The sequence below is a fragment of the Fusarium poae genome, chromosome 4 (genome assembly GCF_019609905.1).
Source record: "Fusarium poae strain DAOMC 252244 chromosome 4, whole genome shotgun sequence".
NCBI lineage: Eukaryota > Fungi > Ascomycota > Sordariomycetes > Hypocreales > Nectriaceae > Fusarium > Fusarium poae.
In genome coordinates, this window is record NC_058402.1 from 1,522,717 (window position 1) to 1,538,702 (window position 15,986).

The 15,986-nt window shown below is 49.1% G+C and overlaps 7 protein-coding genes across 7 annotated transcripts; 2 read left to right on the plus strand and 5 right to left on the minus strand.

Moving 5' to 3' along the window:
- Positions 1-425: 425 nt before the first annotated feature.
- Positions 426-1,604, plus strand: FPOAC1_010599 (uncharacterized protein; the record flags this gene model as incomplete). Its single annotated transcript, XM_044854988.1, has 2 exons — positions 426-1,532; positions 1,584-1,604. The coding sequence occupies 2 exons, from the start codon at positions 426-428 to the stop codon at positions 1,602-1,604; spliced, it is 1,128 nt and encodes a 375-aa protein (XP_044702301.1).
- Positions 1,605-1,928: 324 nt separating this feature from the next.
- Positions 1,929-2,808, minus strand: FPOAC1_010600 (uncharacterized protein; the record flags this gene model as incomplete). The annotated part of the gene is made up of 3 exons (XM_044854989.1): positions 1,929-1,975; positions 2,298-2,561; positions 2,616-2,808. The coding sequence occupies 3 exons, from the start codon at positions 2,806-2,808 to the stop codon at positions 1,929-1,931; spliced, it is 504 nt and encodes a 167-aa protein (XP_044702302.1).
- A 467-nt stretch (positions 2,809-3,275) lies between these two features.
- On the minus strand, positions 3,276-4,915 carry FPOAC1_010601 (uncharacterized protein; the record flags this gene model as incomplete). Its single annotated transcript, XM_044854990.1, has 2 exons — positions 3,276-4,322; positions 4,391-4,915. The coding sequence occupies 2 exons, from the start codon at positions 4,913-4,915 to the stop codon at positions 3,276-3,278; spliced, it is 1,572 nt and encodes a 523-aa protein (XP_044702303.1).
- A 118-nt stretch (positions 4,916-5,033) lies between these two features.
- On the minus strand, positions 5,034-6,147 carry FPOAC1_010602 (uncharacterized protein; the record flags this gene model as incomplete). Its single annotated transcript, XM_044854991.1, has 3 exons — positions 5,034-5,103; positions 5,310-5,429; positions 6,068-6,147. 3 exons carry the CDS (start codon positions 6,145-6,147, stop codon positions 5,034-5,036), a joined length of 270 nt encoding a protein of 89 aa, XP_044702304.1.
- Positions 6,148-7,913: 1,766 nt separating this feature from the next.
- FPOAC1_010603 (uncharacterized protein) lies at positions 7,914-10,064 on the minus strand (the record flags this gene model as incomplete). Its single annotated transcript, XM_044854992.1, has 1 exon — positions 7,914-10,064. The coding sequence occupies one exon, from the start codon at positions 10,062-10,064 to the stop codon at positions 7,914-7,916; it is 2,151 nt and encodes a 716-aa protein (XP_044702305.1).
- Positions 10,065-10,843: 779 nt separating this feature from the next.
- FPOAC1_010604 (uncharacterized protein) lies at positions 10,844-11,592 on the plus strand (the record flags this gene model as incomplete). Its single annotated transcript, XM_044854993.1, has 3 exons — positions 10,844-10,909; positions 10,979-11,213; positions 11,264-11,592. The coding sequence occupies 3 exons, from the start codon at positions 10,844-10,846 to the stop codon at positions 11,590-11,592; spliced, it is 630 nt and encodes a 209-aa protein (XP_044702306.1).
- A 406-nt stretch (positions 11,593-11,998) lies between these two features.
- On the minus strand, positions 11,999-14,284 carry FPOAC1_010605 (uncharacterized protein; the record flags this gene model as incomplete). Its single annotated transcript, XM_044854994.1, has 8 exons — positions 11,999-12,350; positions 12,403-12,716; positions 12,763-13,012; positions 13,106-13,384; positions 13,439-13,549; positions 13,603-13,708; positions 13,815-13,895; positions 14,233-14,284. The coding sequence occupies 8 exons, from the start codon at positions 14,282-14,284 to the stop codon at positions 11,999-12,001; spliced, it is 1,545 nt and encodes a 514-aa protein (XP_044702307.1).
- Between the last annotated feature and the right edge of the window lie 1,702 nt (positions 14,285-15,986).

Sequence of the window (15,986 nt, forward strand, 5' to 3'; positions counted from 1 at the left end):
TGGAACCCCCCTAGCGGACCACCCGATTCGCCGCTAGACCTGTTGTGGGATACTCCAATTGGATTGAACCCTCAATCAGTCGTCGTGTCTTAATTATCCCTTCGTACTGGCAGGCCAGTAGCCCATCCATCTTTCGTATTCCTTCCCATCTCACGGTTTGATCTTTTTTACGACCGTTTCTTTCGTTTCTGACATTTCTTCCTCTGCGCCCTCCGAAGCTTATAATCGGACCCTTTAATTTGCCAACGACGAACCAGAACCCCCTGATACTTCTTCCTAGCATCTCCCTCTGCGGCGCATCTTCAACCAATCTCGAACTTTCCCACTTGATGCCCTCGACTTGTTTGCGATAGCCCGTGCTGTCGCACGTTTCTACATAACCGAACTCTCCTCTATCGCCTCGTAGGCGCGGCAACACAGCACTCATGGCCCGTCCCATGGGGGCTGTTCGTCTCAAAAAGACGAATCCCATCACCCTTGCGCTCGGAGCGATCCTGTGCATCTTCATCATCGTCTTTCTCGTTTCGCCTTCCGGCAAATCCGTCACCGCTAGACGGTTCGAATCCGTTACCGCAGAGCATCATTTGTCGCCGCCGACTTCACCGTACCGAAAGTCAAAATCCCGATCTGGCGTGCCTCTCAAGCCACCACCCGTCGTGCATTACAACCTTAACAACGTCACCATTACCACAGAGCCCATTAAGAACCGAGAAAATGTCCTCATTTTGACTCCCATGTCGCGGTTCTATCCCGGCTATTGGGAGAATCTTTTGCGATTGAGTTATCCTCATGAACTTATCACACTAGGTTTCATCCTGCCCAAGACCAAGGAGGGTAATCAAGCCACCGCCGAATTGCAGGAGTTTATCCACAAGACACAGAAGCATGGCCGCGAAGCCGAAAAGTTCAAGAGCATCATCATTCTGCGACAGGATTTCGAGCCTGCCATTGTGTCTCAGGACGAAGGCGAGCGTCACAAGCTCAAGAACCAAAAGGCCCGCCGTGCAGTCATGTCCAAGGCTCGCAATTCTCTGCTCTTTACTACTCTCGGTCCGGATACATCCTGGGTTCTGTGGCTGGATGCCGACATTATCGAAACACCGCCAACACTGATTCAGGATCTCGCTTCCTATGACAAGCCACTTATTGTCCCCAACTGCTTCCAGCGATACTACGACGAGGAGCATAAGCAAATGTCTGAGCGTCCGTACGATTTCAACAGCTGGCAAGACAGCGAGACGGCGCAGGCTCTTGCCGCCAAGATGGGCCCTGACGACATTCTTCTCGAAGGCTATGCTGAAATGCCTACATACCGAATGCTCATGGCATACCTGGCGACTGAGGGCGGCGATCGCAACATGCTCTTACCACTCGATGGCGTTGGGGGTACTGCCCTCCTAGTTAAGGCCGACGTTCATCGTGATGGTGCCATGTTCCCTCCATTCTCTTTCTACCACCTCATCGAGACCGAGGGATTCGCCAAGATGGCGAGGCGATTAGGCTGGCAGTCATGGGGTCTTCCCAACTACAAGGTCAGTGTATATCCATTTGGCGCTATGGAAACCCTCGCTAACACCTTCTAGGTCTACCACTACAACGAGTAGATGTTGCCGTATCAACTTTGCATCGGCAACTTATTTCAATACCTTACCATTCCCTTTCTTCACGGTTTCTAGTGTTCAAAGAGGTTATGGCGTATTGGAAGAAGGCAAACGGAATGGCTGCTTTGTTGTAGCCATGAACAATTCATGATTCAATTTGGGCGGGTATAGGTCACGGCGTTTTAGTAGTGCGTCCTTTGAACAATTTCTTTTTCAAAAACAAGGAGGCGAAGGGGAAGCATTGTAGACTGAGGAATGCGAGCAGGTACAGGGAAATCAAGCCGTCTTGGCAGGGATGGGCATATTGAATTCGTTTACACAGGTGTTCTAGTAAGAAAGCTTGAGCATGGAAGGACTGCGGAATAGATGAGCATCTACGGATGCATTTGTCATACTGTTACAATTTCCTTTTCTCTGAGACCGGTTTTGACTGTAAGTACGTCACAAAGATATTGCCTGTTTTTGAGGATTATCTACTGTCGCTTAATGCGTGTATGTAAAACTTGCACAGCACATCCTGATTTACACTCGTAAACAAACCGCCGCCAAAATTGAACCAAATAACTCCATAGTATCATCCCAAACGGCCACCATCTCTTGCATAACCCATTTCAAACATAGCCAAAACAACATATCATGGGCCCTCGTATCTCGAATCAGAATCCCGACACCAAAACTCGACTAGTCTCCGCGTACCAAGCACGTCACCCGAGCGGAGCAGCGCCGCGACGTCGACATTTAGGGGACTATCAGTCTCGGGGCATCCAAGCAACATGCGCACGGCGCGCACACATTCAAGGACACTGTAAGCCGGAGTCCAAGCATCCTTGAGAAGATCAAGACAGATTTCGCCATTCTGCAGCGCAATGTTGGGGTGTACGATAGGTGTAACAAAGGTCATCTTGGGCGGCGCGAGGGGATACGTCGATGGGATGGAGATGTTGACGAGCCAGCGTCCTTCTTTTGGGGAGTATTAATAAATAGGAAAATCGAAATCATGAGAGGGAGACAAACCATCATAACCTTGTCCAATGTCCCGGCCGTTGATGACAGCTTCCCACTCCATCAAATCGCCTTCGTTGACAGGTCCGAGGCGCTCAATGCCCTTCTCTTCCTTTTGTTCTCTACTCCATGTCTCCAGCTCTTTGATCAGTCGCTTACTCGCACTTCGCGACGCAGCGGCTGTGTTTGATGACGAACGTGGCATGGCTGTGCGATATTGTGCTATCGAATGGCAAAGTTTGGTGTGTTGTCGGGGTTGGTGGAGGATTGAAGTTGGAGACTGGGGATATCCAGTTGAGACCCTTGGAGATGATGGTCCGGTTGGTCTGGGGTCGTGACTATTTCGTCAGTTGGAGCTAGGTTCCTCCGTTGCACTGGGACTTTCCCCTCGGTATTCGACAGTTACAGGGGTCACATCGGACAGAGCCGAGGGATGGATGACATGCCAGTGGCTGTGCTGATGTGGCTCGAGCTAGATGAGTGAAGCAAAGATCAACGACCCCTTTCATGTGAGAGCTGAAGGGTCCAGAAAAAGCACAAGAACGATTTTGAGCACATCAAATCACAAGAAATTCATTTCAATCTGAGTAAATAGATAATAATTCGTAAACACTGAATAGAGACTCTGTTTTTTCTAACCGGGGGTATTCTTGGTCCTAGTATCATAACTCTTTACTTCTTCCGGCGTCCACTGGATGTTGTTGTTGTTGTCGGCTTTCGCTTGGATGTAGAGGACGAGGTAGAAGTTCGGGTAGGATTTCTCCTGGTAGACTCAGGCTTGACAGGCTCAGGAGATGACTCTTCGACAACAATCTGAGCACCGCTGCCGTCACTGGAAGTTGTCTCGATTGAATCTTCCCTTCCATCATACTCCTCCTCGCTATCTTCACTCTCACTTGTGCCATCATCATGGACTTGGCGAGAGCTCTTTCGGGATCCAGAGCTTCGCTGTGCACCTGCGACTTGGAACTGGAAAGGATCTGCGGGAGCTTGACTTGAGTTCCTGCCTCGGCGAACAACAGCTGAACTGTCAGAAGGCTGTCGACTAGCTGATGGCGCCCTCACTCGACTTTGAGATGAGGTAGTAGTGCCTGAGCGTGGTCGATTTGTTGTTGCTGTTGGTGGAAGACTGCTCACAGAAGAGCGCGAATGACCCTCGGTGAGATTGCTGTTCGATCGAGATGGTTGTCTGGACTGGCTCGTGAATGAATCTTTCTTTTTGCGTGATGATGAAGACTCGAGCTGGGTCAGAGGCACAGCGACTCGTGACGGGTCCTTGGTGCGCTTCTTGCTACTCTTCTTCTTCTTTGCGGCCTCGTCTCGCTTGCGTCGTCGCTCCAAAGCTGCAATTTCTTCATCGTTGAGATCGACATCTGTTCTTCCCCTGGCCTTTGCACGTTCGATGCGGTGCATCGCTGACTGTACCAGCGCCTCCTCCGGGTCATGAGAAGCCAGTTCGGCAATATATTGCTCGAACTCCTCATCCTCACTGCTTTCGCTATCATCTTCTGAATCCTCCGAGTCATCATAATGACCCCTGCGTACCAAACCCCTTTCGGAGTTGCCCACATCTATTCCCGTAAAACGAAGAGGGTCACTCGCAAAGCGAGACCCTGACGAAGCACCGACACCTCGGGCATCATCACCTGAATCCAATTCCTCCACACGGACGTCTCCCCCTGGACGTCCGCGAGACGCAGCACCCCCTTCTGTTCTCCTCTGCCTGCGCCTCGATGGTCTTCCCCATTGGGGCGCGAATTCGGGAGATTGCGGCCGACCACTTAGACCGCCTCCCCGGAAAAAGCCTCATCGATGGGCTTATCCAAAAATGCAGCGTGACCGAGGATGGTCACGCCAGATGCGCCAATGAGCCAGAGCAGGGTCGAGAAAGGCGAAGCAATCAGACCCAGAGGCACGGCGACACAAACAAGTGCAGTGTAAAGCTGCGAACACGAGGCACGGAAGGTGCCAATTTCAAGATCATGTCCGTCGAGCTTTCCAATGAACCACATGCCCACAACCACGAGGATGATGTCGAAGAGCAACAACCAGTTGGTGAGGAGGGCATAGATACTAAGCATAACAAAGACGACAGCATAGTTGCTGGAGTAGTGGCTCAGGTTGTAGTTGACTCGCGACTGCATCTCAACAAAGTTGTTAGGCTTGGAGAGACGCTTGAAGTCGAGGAACTCGTTGACAGGTCGCAGGTTGGAGAAGCGGCCACTGAGAGGACCAGATCGGAGGCCCTGGAAGCGATCGCCAAAGTTGAGGCGGGACGTGATAACGTCGAGCGGGATCTGAATGCGAGACATGATGGGCGAGTTGTTTGTTGTTGGTAGATAGATAGTATCGTAGGGTGTTGTAGTGTGGAAAGAGTATAAGCGAATCGAGAGTGAATGCTTTTATGGCCTTGGTATATAGGCAACAGAATTATCGATCACGAAGAATGACGAAAGCCGATTGCGCGTTCAAGGTAAAGAATGGATACTCTTGTAATGAGCTGAATGAAGCAAATAAAGGTTAGCACAAGAAGAGGATAATAATGAAAGTAGGCAGCAGAATAAAAAAGTTGAGGACAAGTTGGCAGAAGAAAGTAGGATAGCCAGGGGGTATACGAGGCGAGGCTAAGCAATCAAAGCGAAAGCCACAAGCTGACGAAAATAGAATTGGATAGGTAGGAATTGTTTAAGGGGGGGCAAAACATACCAAAGCGCAATTGATCGCGATGCAAGAGAAAGTTTCGGTCCAAGAGAGAACGGAATGTCGCAAATTGCGATTGTAATGTCGAGAGATAAGTTCAGGGGGGAGGGAGGAGTTGGTTGTTCTCTTGGTATACACCGTCCAGTACAATCAAGTACTGTACAGATTTCCGATAAGATTGGCTGTCCTTTTTGGGGGACAACTTTTTTTTCTCCGAGTCGTGATTTGCTGACAGGGCTCTGTTAGTTTTTGCTCTTGGGTTCTGGCTTGGGTTATGCTTCAGGGGGTCCTCTTCCAGTACCAAACGGTTTCCGACTTGGCAGGGTTGAGTGAGACGAAACAGAAGAGGAGCCCATCTCCACAGGGAAGCAAGCAGTGAATACATAGGTACGTACCGAGCTCGGAGGAAGGAATTCAATCAATACAAAATACCCCCCAAGGGATATTCTGTTGGTAACGGGACTGACTGACTGATCCTCAGCCAGTTTCTGGGCTGGCAGCCCGTAACGATGCCTCTCCCTGTATACAAGAGAGAGGCCGAGAGTAATTCGTAGGTACTGAAACCTTGGGTTTCTTCTACTGCCCCTCTCCAAAACCTAAACAATGAGGTTTTAATGGAAGAGGGTCATGTCACTGACTGACTTGACTGATCAAGAAAAGCAAAAGAAGGAAAGGAAAAGAAGAGAATCAAAGGGAAAAGGCAAAAATAAATAGAGGAACTACCTTGGGGTCTTGGGTATCTAGCTCCGCATTTTTTTACTTACTCTCTTGGGAACGCCTTGGAAAACAAAGTCCAACAAGTCGAGAACATGGATGGGACAACCACAGACGGACGATCATGCATCGAATCGAATCGCACACCGCAATCCTGACACTTTTTTTTCCCTCTCTTTTCTATCTTAGTAGGTACAGTACAATGTAGCTACTCCTCTTTCCGCTGGGTTCCGATGGAGGGGAACTTGACCCCTCCGGGAGCTTGCCTGCTTGCTTGTAAGCTCGTACAGCAAAAACTGGGTTGTAACTTTTTTTGCCCTTCCTACCTACTAACCTAGGTACCTATGAACGGACTCTTTTCACTCAACGTTCAAACAGTATGTACTTACTGCTACTGTAACTGCAGTGGCAGAAAGAGGGGCCTCACGCTAGGTTATGCACGCGACACCAGTTGCAGCAAGCCAAGTGGAAGGCGAGGCGTCACCGCTTTTGACGTGTGTTGCAGCTATCCCCAGTTTACCGCCAGACGAGCTACAAATTTTGTGGTAGTTTTTGTCTAACTGGACTTTCTTTTTTTTCTTGCATTAAACTTTCATCAGGGACGAAGAGGGGTTGTCTAAGACCATCTGTTTGAGAATTCATGGCATTGATACTAGAAACTCTATGTAGTATTCTATCAAGATAACAACCCAAAAACACATGTGATAGTTTCATAGAGTAGGTAGGTACCTTACAAACTCAGCCCATATCAGACAGACCAGGCAGCCAGGCCATAGACCTGGTCTGACCAGCATTATTGGATCTCTCTCCAGCGTTACACGATCCAACCATCATGATCCACGATCTATCTGCAGATCCACTCCTCCAAGCTCCATCCAACCGTCAATCGCCAACCACCAACCTCGTTCCTATGTTGAATCCTATCCAGTCTTGATCGGAAGATTACCCACTATCCTCCGAACTCTCAGCTACTATGTATATCCTCTATTCGAAACTGGAGACTCTGACTCGGTTATTGACTCGGCTATCATTCGGTTTCTCACAAAAAAGCACTCAATCGTGTGGAGTTTATATGCAGCAATTCCCAACCTAAACTGCATGACTGCGGTATCAACACCTAACCACTGTCAACAAGCTCGGTACCAAATGCCTTCTTTACCTATCATCCAGACTTTTCCATGATTCTTAGCTCTTATCCACAAAATAAGTAGCTTAGGTACGTATGTATGTGTTCGAATTTGCCGACCCATCCATGAACCCATAGACACTAACTCCCCGTACCCCCGGACTGCTTCCTTGGCCCGTCCGAAACGGCCTGAAGCCGAAATGGTCACCATTGCATATGCATCTTTTGCATGAGTGACCGCTATCTGAGAAACAGCAGATGCTTTCCTCGCTCGGACATGATCTTCAGCGAGTACATTAAAAACAATAACAACTCATGCATCTATAAGCAGACCTGAGACATGGTGTAGAAATCTTCTCCGGAGCAGCTCCAGGTGAAAAGCTGTGCTAAGCATCTCGCATATCCAGTTTCAACTATGGGTCTTGGGCTTCCTACATCGGGCATGTATGGAAGTTAACAACGCACTACCTAGTCATGATATGCACTATGTATGCTACTCGACCAAGGGAACAACAGACAATCGTGTCCATGACAAGTCATTTGCCTAGGCAGTTGATAATACTCAACGTGTCAGACTAGTTACAATTCTCATTCGTCTATCTATTATTATAATTTCTACCGAGTACAGCTGTGTTCGTCTCGTCTAAACAATGCTCGCTATGCCTGCCCGAATTGGCTCCTTTGCGTAACGAAATGGGGTATAATTATGAATCGCCAAAAACCAACACATACAACAAATGAGCAGCAACTTCCACGGCTTATCTTTTTCTTCAGACCTCAAAAAAGTAGTCATCATCCAGACCCTCCCGGCTCGGAATCACTCCAGCTCCGGGTTCCGGACCCTCAAAGGCCGTGTCCATCCGTACATTCAACAATCGGATCTTGAGCCCGTATTCGCTCACCAGACTAATCAGCTTGTTGGTTTCTGCCGTGATGGGAGTCTGATTCAATAGCATCAAAAGACCATCCAGCCACTCTGAGGCCAGACTGTGACTCAATGGCCACAGCGTCAAAATTGGCTGCTCCTTAGCTTCCGCTCCCCGCGATGCCTCGGTGGGGTTCGCAAAACTGTAGATAGTGATCTTGGTAGTTGTCTTTGGAGCAGAATCCTTGCCCATCATATCACTAAAGGTACTTCGCGTGTCTTCAGTGGGTGCAGATACGTTGGAAACAACAGAGCTTATGGTGCTCAGATCAACCTTTTCAGCAAGTGAATCCAGCCCAGGGCCCGATATTGTCCTCTCTTCAAAATCAGCGTAGTGTAAATATCGCCGATTGTGAGATAGTTTGGCATATCGCCAAGGTGTAGGTGTAAATAGTCGATGTTTGACTTGGCTATTGTTGTCTCGCTTTGGCGTAGGCTTCGAGAACCAAGATCCTTGTAGCAGGCATCGGATTCGCTGCTCCTTGACGAACTGCAGAGCCTCCTGTTTTAGTTCTTCCCTCACTTGCTGTAGATGCTGTCCCCAGGTATTCTCAAATGACATCTCCAAAAGACCCATTTGTTGCTCTCGTAGTCGTGGTACGTCATACTCTTGCATTTCTTCTTCCACTTCAGCCACATCCTTTGTTCTTCTCGAGACCCCAACAACTGAGTCGACCAGGATCCTAACCAGTTCGGCTACCTTTTCGAAATCACCTTTTTCCGCGCCGGTGAGTTTCCAGACACGGAAAAAGGAATGCAGGCCTGCGGTATGTAGCCGAGACCACTGAAGCAGCAGGGGTCTGAACAGTCTGTCGTGGTCCTTGGATTCCAACAATTGGTAGCTCCTGACATCGTCCAGATCCGTCTTGTCAATGTCGAAGTGGTCGTACAGGATCATGGTAACAGCAAAACTGGCCCTAGCAACAGGGCATCGTCCAGACGCAGGTTTTCCCGCTTGCTCGAGTAACATCTTTTGGAATCCATCTTCGTTCTTGCGTACGTAGTCGGTCAAATCCATCATACCCAGGAAACCGGTCATGTCGAACTCCTGCGCAGGACTCTCGGTCTCGAATCCCAATCTCCTCCACTTCTCCGGATTGTGTCGTCTGCTCCCTTTCTTTGTCGGTGCCTCATGCGAGTCTTGCCCTGGGGAATGGCCATTTACAGGGACTCGCTCCGGTGCGCTCGCTAGATGAAGCCCCTTGAGAGCTCTTCGATGTTCGGGCCGCTCCAGATCAACATCGACCTCTCGCCACTTCCTCAACAATATCTTTGTCAGCGTCTGAAACTCCAACATGGGATGTGCTAGATCTTGGAGGGCAGAGCTTTGCATAAGCCTGTGGACAGCCTTAATCAGCCCTAGGTCTTGTAGCCTCTTGATAAACTTTGCCCAGTCCTCTCCCGAGCCAGCATTCGCTTTCCCACCATTCATTGTACTATCGTCTGACACGGCGTCCCTGATTAGGGCGTTGATCAACATGAGAGCGTTGGCACACAAAGCATGGTCGGCGCTCTGCAACTGTTGTATGACCAACTCGAAGAATTGCGGGTACACAGCAACGGCTGGCTTCAAGGCACGAAACCCAAACGTTACTGGAATTCGGTTCGTGGTACCACTTTGGTGAGTGGACTGAGAGTGGCCGACAAGAGCGACCAGGATCGACATGGCACCTCTCAAGATATTGACCAGGGGGTTTGTAACGATCAATTCGACGACGCGCTCAACAAGATCCCCAGATGTTGGGCCTTCAAAGATATCCCATCCCATATCGACTTCTAGCAGCCGTGTTAAACTTTGGAGAGAGTAAGCAAGCGTGTTGCCGGCAGATGTCATGACAAGTCGACGGAGGACGACAAGACCGCCGGTGGAAATGAAAACGTCGGCGAAAGCGGGATCGTTAATCGAGTTCTGTAGTTTGAACACTGCCATTTTTCGTGACGCATCTTCATCGCTGGCCATACGCGCCAGTAGCGCAGGTATGTCTGCTTGATCCATGGTCGAGGTCGAGATCGATGGGATGATCTATTGGGTAAACAAATAGAGGGGGAAGAAATACAACAGAGCAAAGATCTTATGATATCGCAATCATTGCCTAGCCGTTGATCTCAAACAGAAGCGAATGGTCTCCTGCAAGGAATAGATCGTCCTGGATTTGTAGGGTCAAGAAACAAGATCGTATATTGGGGAATAGAATTATAGGAGACTCTGTTGCTGTTGGTCTTTGCGCCATCTCCCGTCCCCTACTAAACAAAGACCCTGGTTGAAATTAAAACGAGAAAGGTTTGGGGAAGCTCCCCACTCCACCAGTGATTTCCGATTAGCCAGTCTGACAGCAGGGGAGGCGGCTTGAGTCTCAAACCTCGGGCGAAAAAGTCAATGCCAGGCACTAATAAGATCTCGAACGTGATAAGAAGGCGACTAGTCCAGCTATTGTACCATGCCAATTGGAATAAATGAGAAAAACGCCATCTGGTATTAGATAGAGCGTTACTATGGCTTTGCACGTAAGAACGAAACCCATTACAAAAATTCTTATACCGATAATCTACTTGGTTTAAGCTTCCATTTCCTCTTGCACAAGCTGTGCTGGATGTTTCCATGTGTGGCGTTGTGGCTGACCAATTCGTCACACGTGATCTCCTTCCTTGCGCTACAGCAATTGGACTTTGATGCTTGACTTCAAAACTTCCAAGGCCGCCTCCATCCATCAACGCTCCATATCTAATCTTTATTGTTGTTGCCGCATTTCTTCTCTCCTCCGCAGAACCACAATCATGGCCAACTTTCTTGCTTCTATTTTCGGTACCGAGCTTGACAAGGTCAACTGTTCTTTCTACTTTGTAAGTCTTCCCAAACGCGTCGTCTCGTGTCGCAATATCTCATAACTGACTCGATGCGCGCGCATATAGAAAATCGGCGCTTGTCGTCACGGCGATCGCTGCTCGCGAAAGCACGTCAAGCCTTCCTACAGTCAGACCATCCTGATGCCAAACCTGTACCAGAACCCGGCATACGACCCCAAGAACCGAATGAACCCTTCTCAGCTCCAGAATCATTTCGACGCATTCTACGAGGACATCTGGTGTGAACTTTGCAAGTACGGTGAGCTCGAAGAGCTCGTTGTCTGTGATAACAATAACGATCGTGCGTTATTTCTCCAATCCTCTTTTCATTGGCAAATGCTAACTTATCAGACCTGATTGGCAACGTTTACGCTCGATTTAAGTACGAAGAATCAGCCCAAAAGGCTTGCGATGAGCTCAACAGCCGATGGTACGCTGCCCGTCCGATATACTGCGAACTGAGTCCCGTCACCGATTTCCGCGAGGCCTGTTGTCGACTTAACTCGGGCGAAGGCTGTGTTCGAGGAGGATTCTGCAACTTCATCCATCGCAAGAACCCGAGCGAGGAGCTCGATCGGGACCTTACTCTCAGCACAAAGAAGTGGCTTAAGCAGCGTGGCCGCGACGAGAGGAGTGCGTCGCGTTCCCCTACACCCGAACCTACGAGACGCCGCTACTAGGCGCCTGCAGGGGAAACCATGTAGTTGGGGCTACGGAGAGAAATGCAATACGGATAGCACGATCACGGCGTTCAAGGGCTTGGTTTTTTGTTCTAATAGTTATATGTAAGGATTCATGGGCGATTCAACCATTACGGATACCCTTTCCTTCATCAAATATGTCTCAAAAATGAATATTGCATAAGTCATCTGGCAAGGGCTGGTGTTGAAACCCTTCTGACTCGTTGTAACCCGACGGATGATGCGAGTACCCATATGTAACTAATCCTAATGCGCGCCAATGTTGATATAGCCTGCAGCCTGTAGCCTGCCCTGTCTTCATCCTATTCCAACTACTCCAAAGTAAACCTAGTCCTCGCTGTGCACCCCCCATATCTAAGAAATAATTGAAACTCGTCTCATCGTTTTATTGCTGCGTGGTGGATGGTAGATCCTTTTTCATGTCGCTTGTGAAGTCGAGGAGGGGTCCATCGGCTGGCTTTCCTGTAGAGTTCAACATTCCTTGAATTTCGGATTCTCTTGGCGCCTGTTCAGTGGGCAGGGACTGCTCGGTCTTGACTGGTGCAGGTGTATCATCAAAATCAATCAGGTTGTCGTCGATGTTGTTCTGGGCAGGCTGTGCTACTGCCGGTTGAGCAGGTTTGGCGGATGGGCTGTGAGGAGGAATGACGTTTTGCTGGTTGTGCTTCTGCCCGTTGATGATGGGGTAAATTGCCATAATTTGTTCGGCTTGCTTCTGAGGAGGGGCAGAGTGGTCGCTGAATCTTAAGTTAGTATGACATCGGTTGAGCGGTAGTGGGCAGCACTTACATGTTTGCGTTGATGATCCATTCCAAATCCTCTTCACCCTCTTCCTGGCCACCAGGGCCACCCTGGGCTCTCCTGAACAAGCGTGGGTGCCACTCGACGTTTTCCTGGGCTCGATGAGCAGCCTCCTCACGTTGTCGGTCTTCAATCTTGGTCTTCTCGTCTGTCGCAAGCTCGTGGTTTCGATCCTTGACAGCTCTGGCAGTCTTATCCCAAAGACGTTGTGATTCTCGCTCCTCCTGTTCCTCAATTGGTCGCACAGAAGGTGATGAAGGCTTTGACCGCTGAGCGTTGAAGAACATCTCACGGTGGCCAGTCTACTGATGTTAGTGAGATATAAGTTGGCAGGACCATAATGCTCACCGTCATATCCTTGATGTACATCTCCTCACTCCAGAGACCAGAGAGCTCGAACAAGACCTCTCCAGTGCTCTCTCTCTTGATCACTCCTCCAATGGCGTTATAAGTGCCACCAACCCAGCCCTTGGTTTTGAAATCGACGTCAGCGACCAGATCAAGCTCAGGGCATCGGACAAAGCTGTGGTCTCCGAGCTCGTATTTCATCTTGCCAAATAGAATACCTCTGGCATACATATTCGGTTGTGTCAGGATGCTAGAGTTCTGTTAGCTCCGGTTCAAGATTGATATCATGACAAAGAATATGAGGTCGAAAATAGCTTCCGACACGGAGCTCAGTTCGACGTACTATTGTTCTCCTTTGGTAGGGTCCTGGCCCCGGTTGAGCAGGCTCAAGAAGGCAATACCCTCCATGAGACTGGCAGCAGAATTTCCAAGAAAACGACTTCGGGGCTTGAGAGTTCCATCGATACGGATGTGGTGGTCGGGTGCCATATAGAAGTAGCTGGACTTGGGCGGGTGGTGAGATGTCTGCTCGGATATGTAGTATGCTCGCTTTCCGTCTTCGAAATCCCAGTAACAAGTAAATATTTCACCAAGAATGGGATTCAGGGGTTTCTTGACGCCTCTACAAATCGTCAGTAGCTGGCGCATCAAAATCAGCCTCCAATACAGCACTCACGGGGGACGAATATGCCATCCACTGAGGTAGAACTTGACTACGGATACAAAACGCTCGACAGGGTCATCTATGGTTGGAATCGGAAGTAGCATCTCCGGGTGGCACATAAAGCTGCAGCGCTGGTTAACATCAAATAATTTTTCGACTTAGACAGGGGAGTTCACTTTGTGATGCGCTCAAGCATGCTGCGGGGTTCGAGGATAAAGGTAGGAAGGACGACACGGCTGAGGTCGGCTCCTGGTCGCAACTGAGAGATGATATGCGAGAGGACTTAATACATCACACTGGTCAGCTCAAGGCCGAAAGAAACTGGCTGATCTGCAACCGCACAACCCTTGCGAGAGACGATGCAAGCCAGAGCGAAGGAGAGGCTCACCATTGCCCTGATCGGGCTCCATCACAAGAGTGTCATCCTCGGCGTCGGGGCCACGAGGGTCGTCGGTTGAGGACCGCGCACCTGCAGGTTGTGAAAACCAGTTGGTTAACATGGCTATTCTCGACAAAAATTGTTGGAGGGGGCAGATTTGGAGGGGCAGGGCTCGATATTGAAGTTGGCGGAGGATTCGGACGTGTTGAGTGGGGATGTGGGTGAGTGAGCAGTACGCTTGAACCAAACGGAGGGGCGGCTTAATTAACTAGAGCTACCGTACAAAGCTCGACCGCAGGTTTTGGGTGACGTCTTGAAAAAGGACACCAACCAATTCAGGCTGCGGTACTAGAAGCGGGAGTCTCCGTTTGATTGCAAAGCGTAACTGTCACGGGAGGTTCGTCAGAAAAAGGGTGGACAAACTCACTGGCTGTGCTGCCTGTCCTTCGGCGTCCATGAGAGACAAGACCCATGACCATTGTTTCTTAGGGTTGCTGCCTGCGTCCGCAAGGCTTTCGAGGAGTATTAGTGCTGCTGTTTTCAGCGGCAACTGAGACGGGAAGTCCGGGTTGGTGTTTTCAGAGCTTCAGCCACCTGGCGAGTGCGTATATGAGAGCACCTGGGTGCTCTGTTGAATGCTGAGATTTTTATATAACCATGTATTATCAGAATGCCGTCCGTGGGGCAGAGCGTCGGCAATATGCCCTGTCACTTCTCGAACGTGAGTGGAGTTCGAGTAATAGCGATAGAGGTGATTCACGAGCGGCAATAGAATGCAGGCGACAAGGCAAGGTGAGAAGACTTGCTGAAGTTACGAGGAGACAGTTTGGGTGGTGTTGAAGGAAAAGAGAAGATACATCAGGGAAAATGATATGGAGGGTTGAGAGCCAAAACGTATGACGGAACGAATTGCCCGGTCCAAGACAGAAGTGACGCCAGTGAAGGTACAGACAAGGGAAGGCACTGAGCGATCCACGTTTTTGGGTACCTTCCAAGGCAGCTTCCTACGTAGTAGCTACTATCTTAGACGGTATCAATGCAACAGTTGAGTAATGGCCGGGTGGCGTCCACTTTGGACGGCTGCAGGCTTCAAAAGATACAGATCCAATCAGGAATAAGAGACGGTCTGCCCCGCGCTGTGAAGGGCTTCTTTGCCAGGTTGTTTCGAGTAACAAGTGGGGGCCGTTGGATTTAAAGTGTCTGCCCTGAGTGCCAAGGAGTAACCTTGCAGAGCAATAATACTTCCCAGTAGTAAGATATTGTGCCAATCGATATATTGTTGGAGTAAGCACGTCGACGCATCTCGTTCTGTGAGTGGAAGATGTTAAAGACAGTTGTAAACTTTGAACGTGTCACAAGTTGAGATTCGTTGGAGCTTTGTTAGGTAGGTAGCCTGGATCATTTAGCTCAACTACGTCAGAAGCAAGAGCTAAAAAGCACCGACCATTCCAGCTCAGTGCTGACTGTACCACCGGTAGTGAATGATATCATCCATGCTTGCCTCTGATGAGCTACAACACGCAGTCTGCCTACATGAAATATTTGATCCCGCTATTCACAATGCTTGCTTCAGTGTCTTTTTTCCTTCATCTTTTTACATCAACATATTGCTTATTGATGCATGACTTGGTATTATACAAGCAAGTGGTAAGACCTCTAGTGAGTTCCTAGCAATATGTCATCACTATTTACTCGCCTTAGTACTATGTAAGAATGGGCATGACCCTATCATGATTTGCACTCATCCTTTGCAATCATCTCACTTTCAAAATGGTCAAGCGCCGGCCCCACGCAAAGTCCAGACTCGGTTCGGCCCCTGGTCCGTTGACTCGTTGTAGAATGGACCCCTCCTCCACCTTTTCTAAGGCTGAACTGAGGCTCATTCTCACTTGACTTTGGCATGTGAACTTCTCAACGGCCAAAGTGATCCGATCCCTCGCCAATGTGGCTTTTAAGTTTACAATAAACGGCTTATACTGGCTATTTATATATATTCAGTCTGCAAGAGTACAATTAGCTCTTGTATTCTTGTTATCCTCCATTCAAGTACCTGGCTATATGGGCAATAGATAATATCTACATGCAGAGTGCTCTGTCTACCTTCTTATTCCTCTTTCTTCTTTTGGTATTTGATAATAAAAACATCTTCTCCGGGCCATGTGTCGTTTCAAAAGGCCTCTC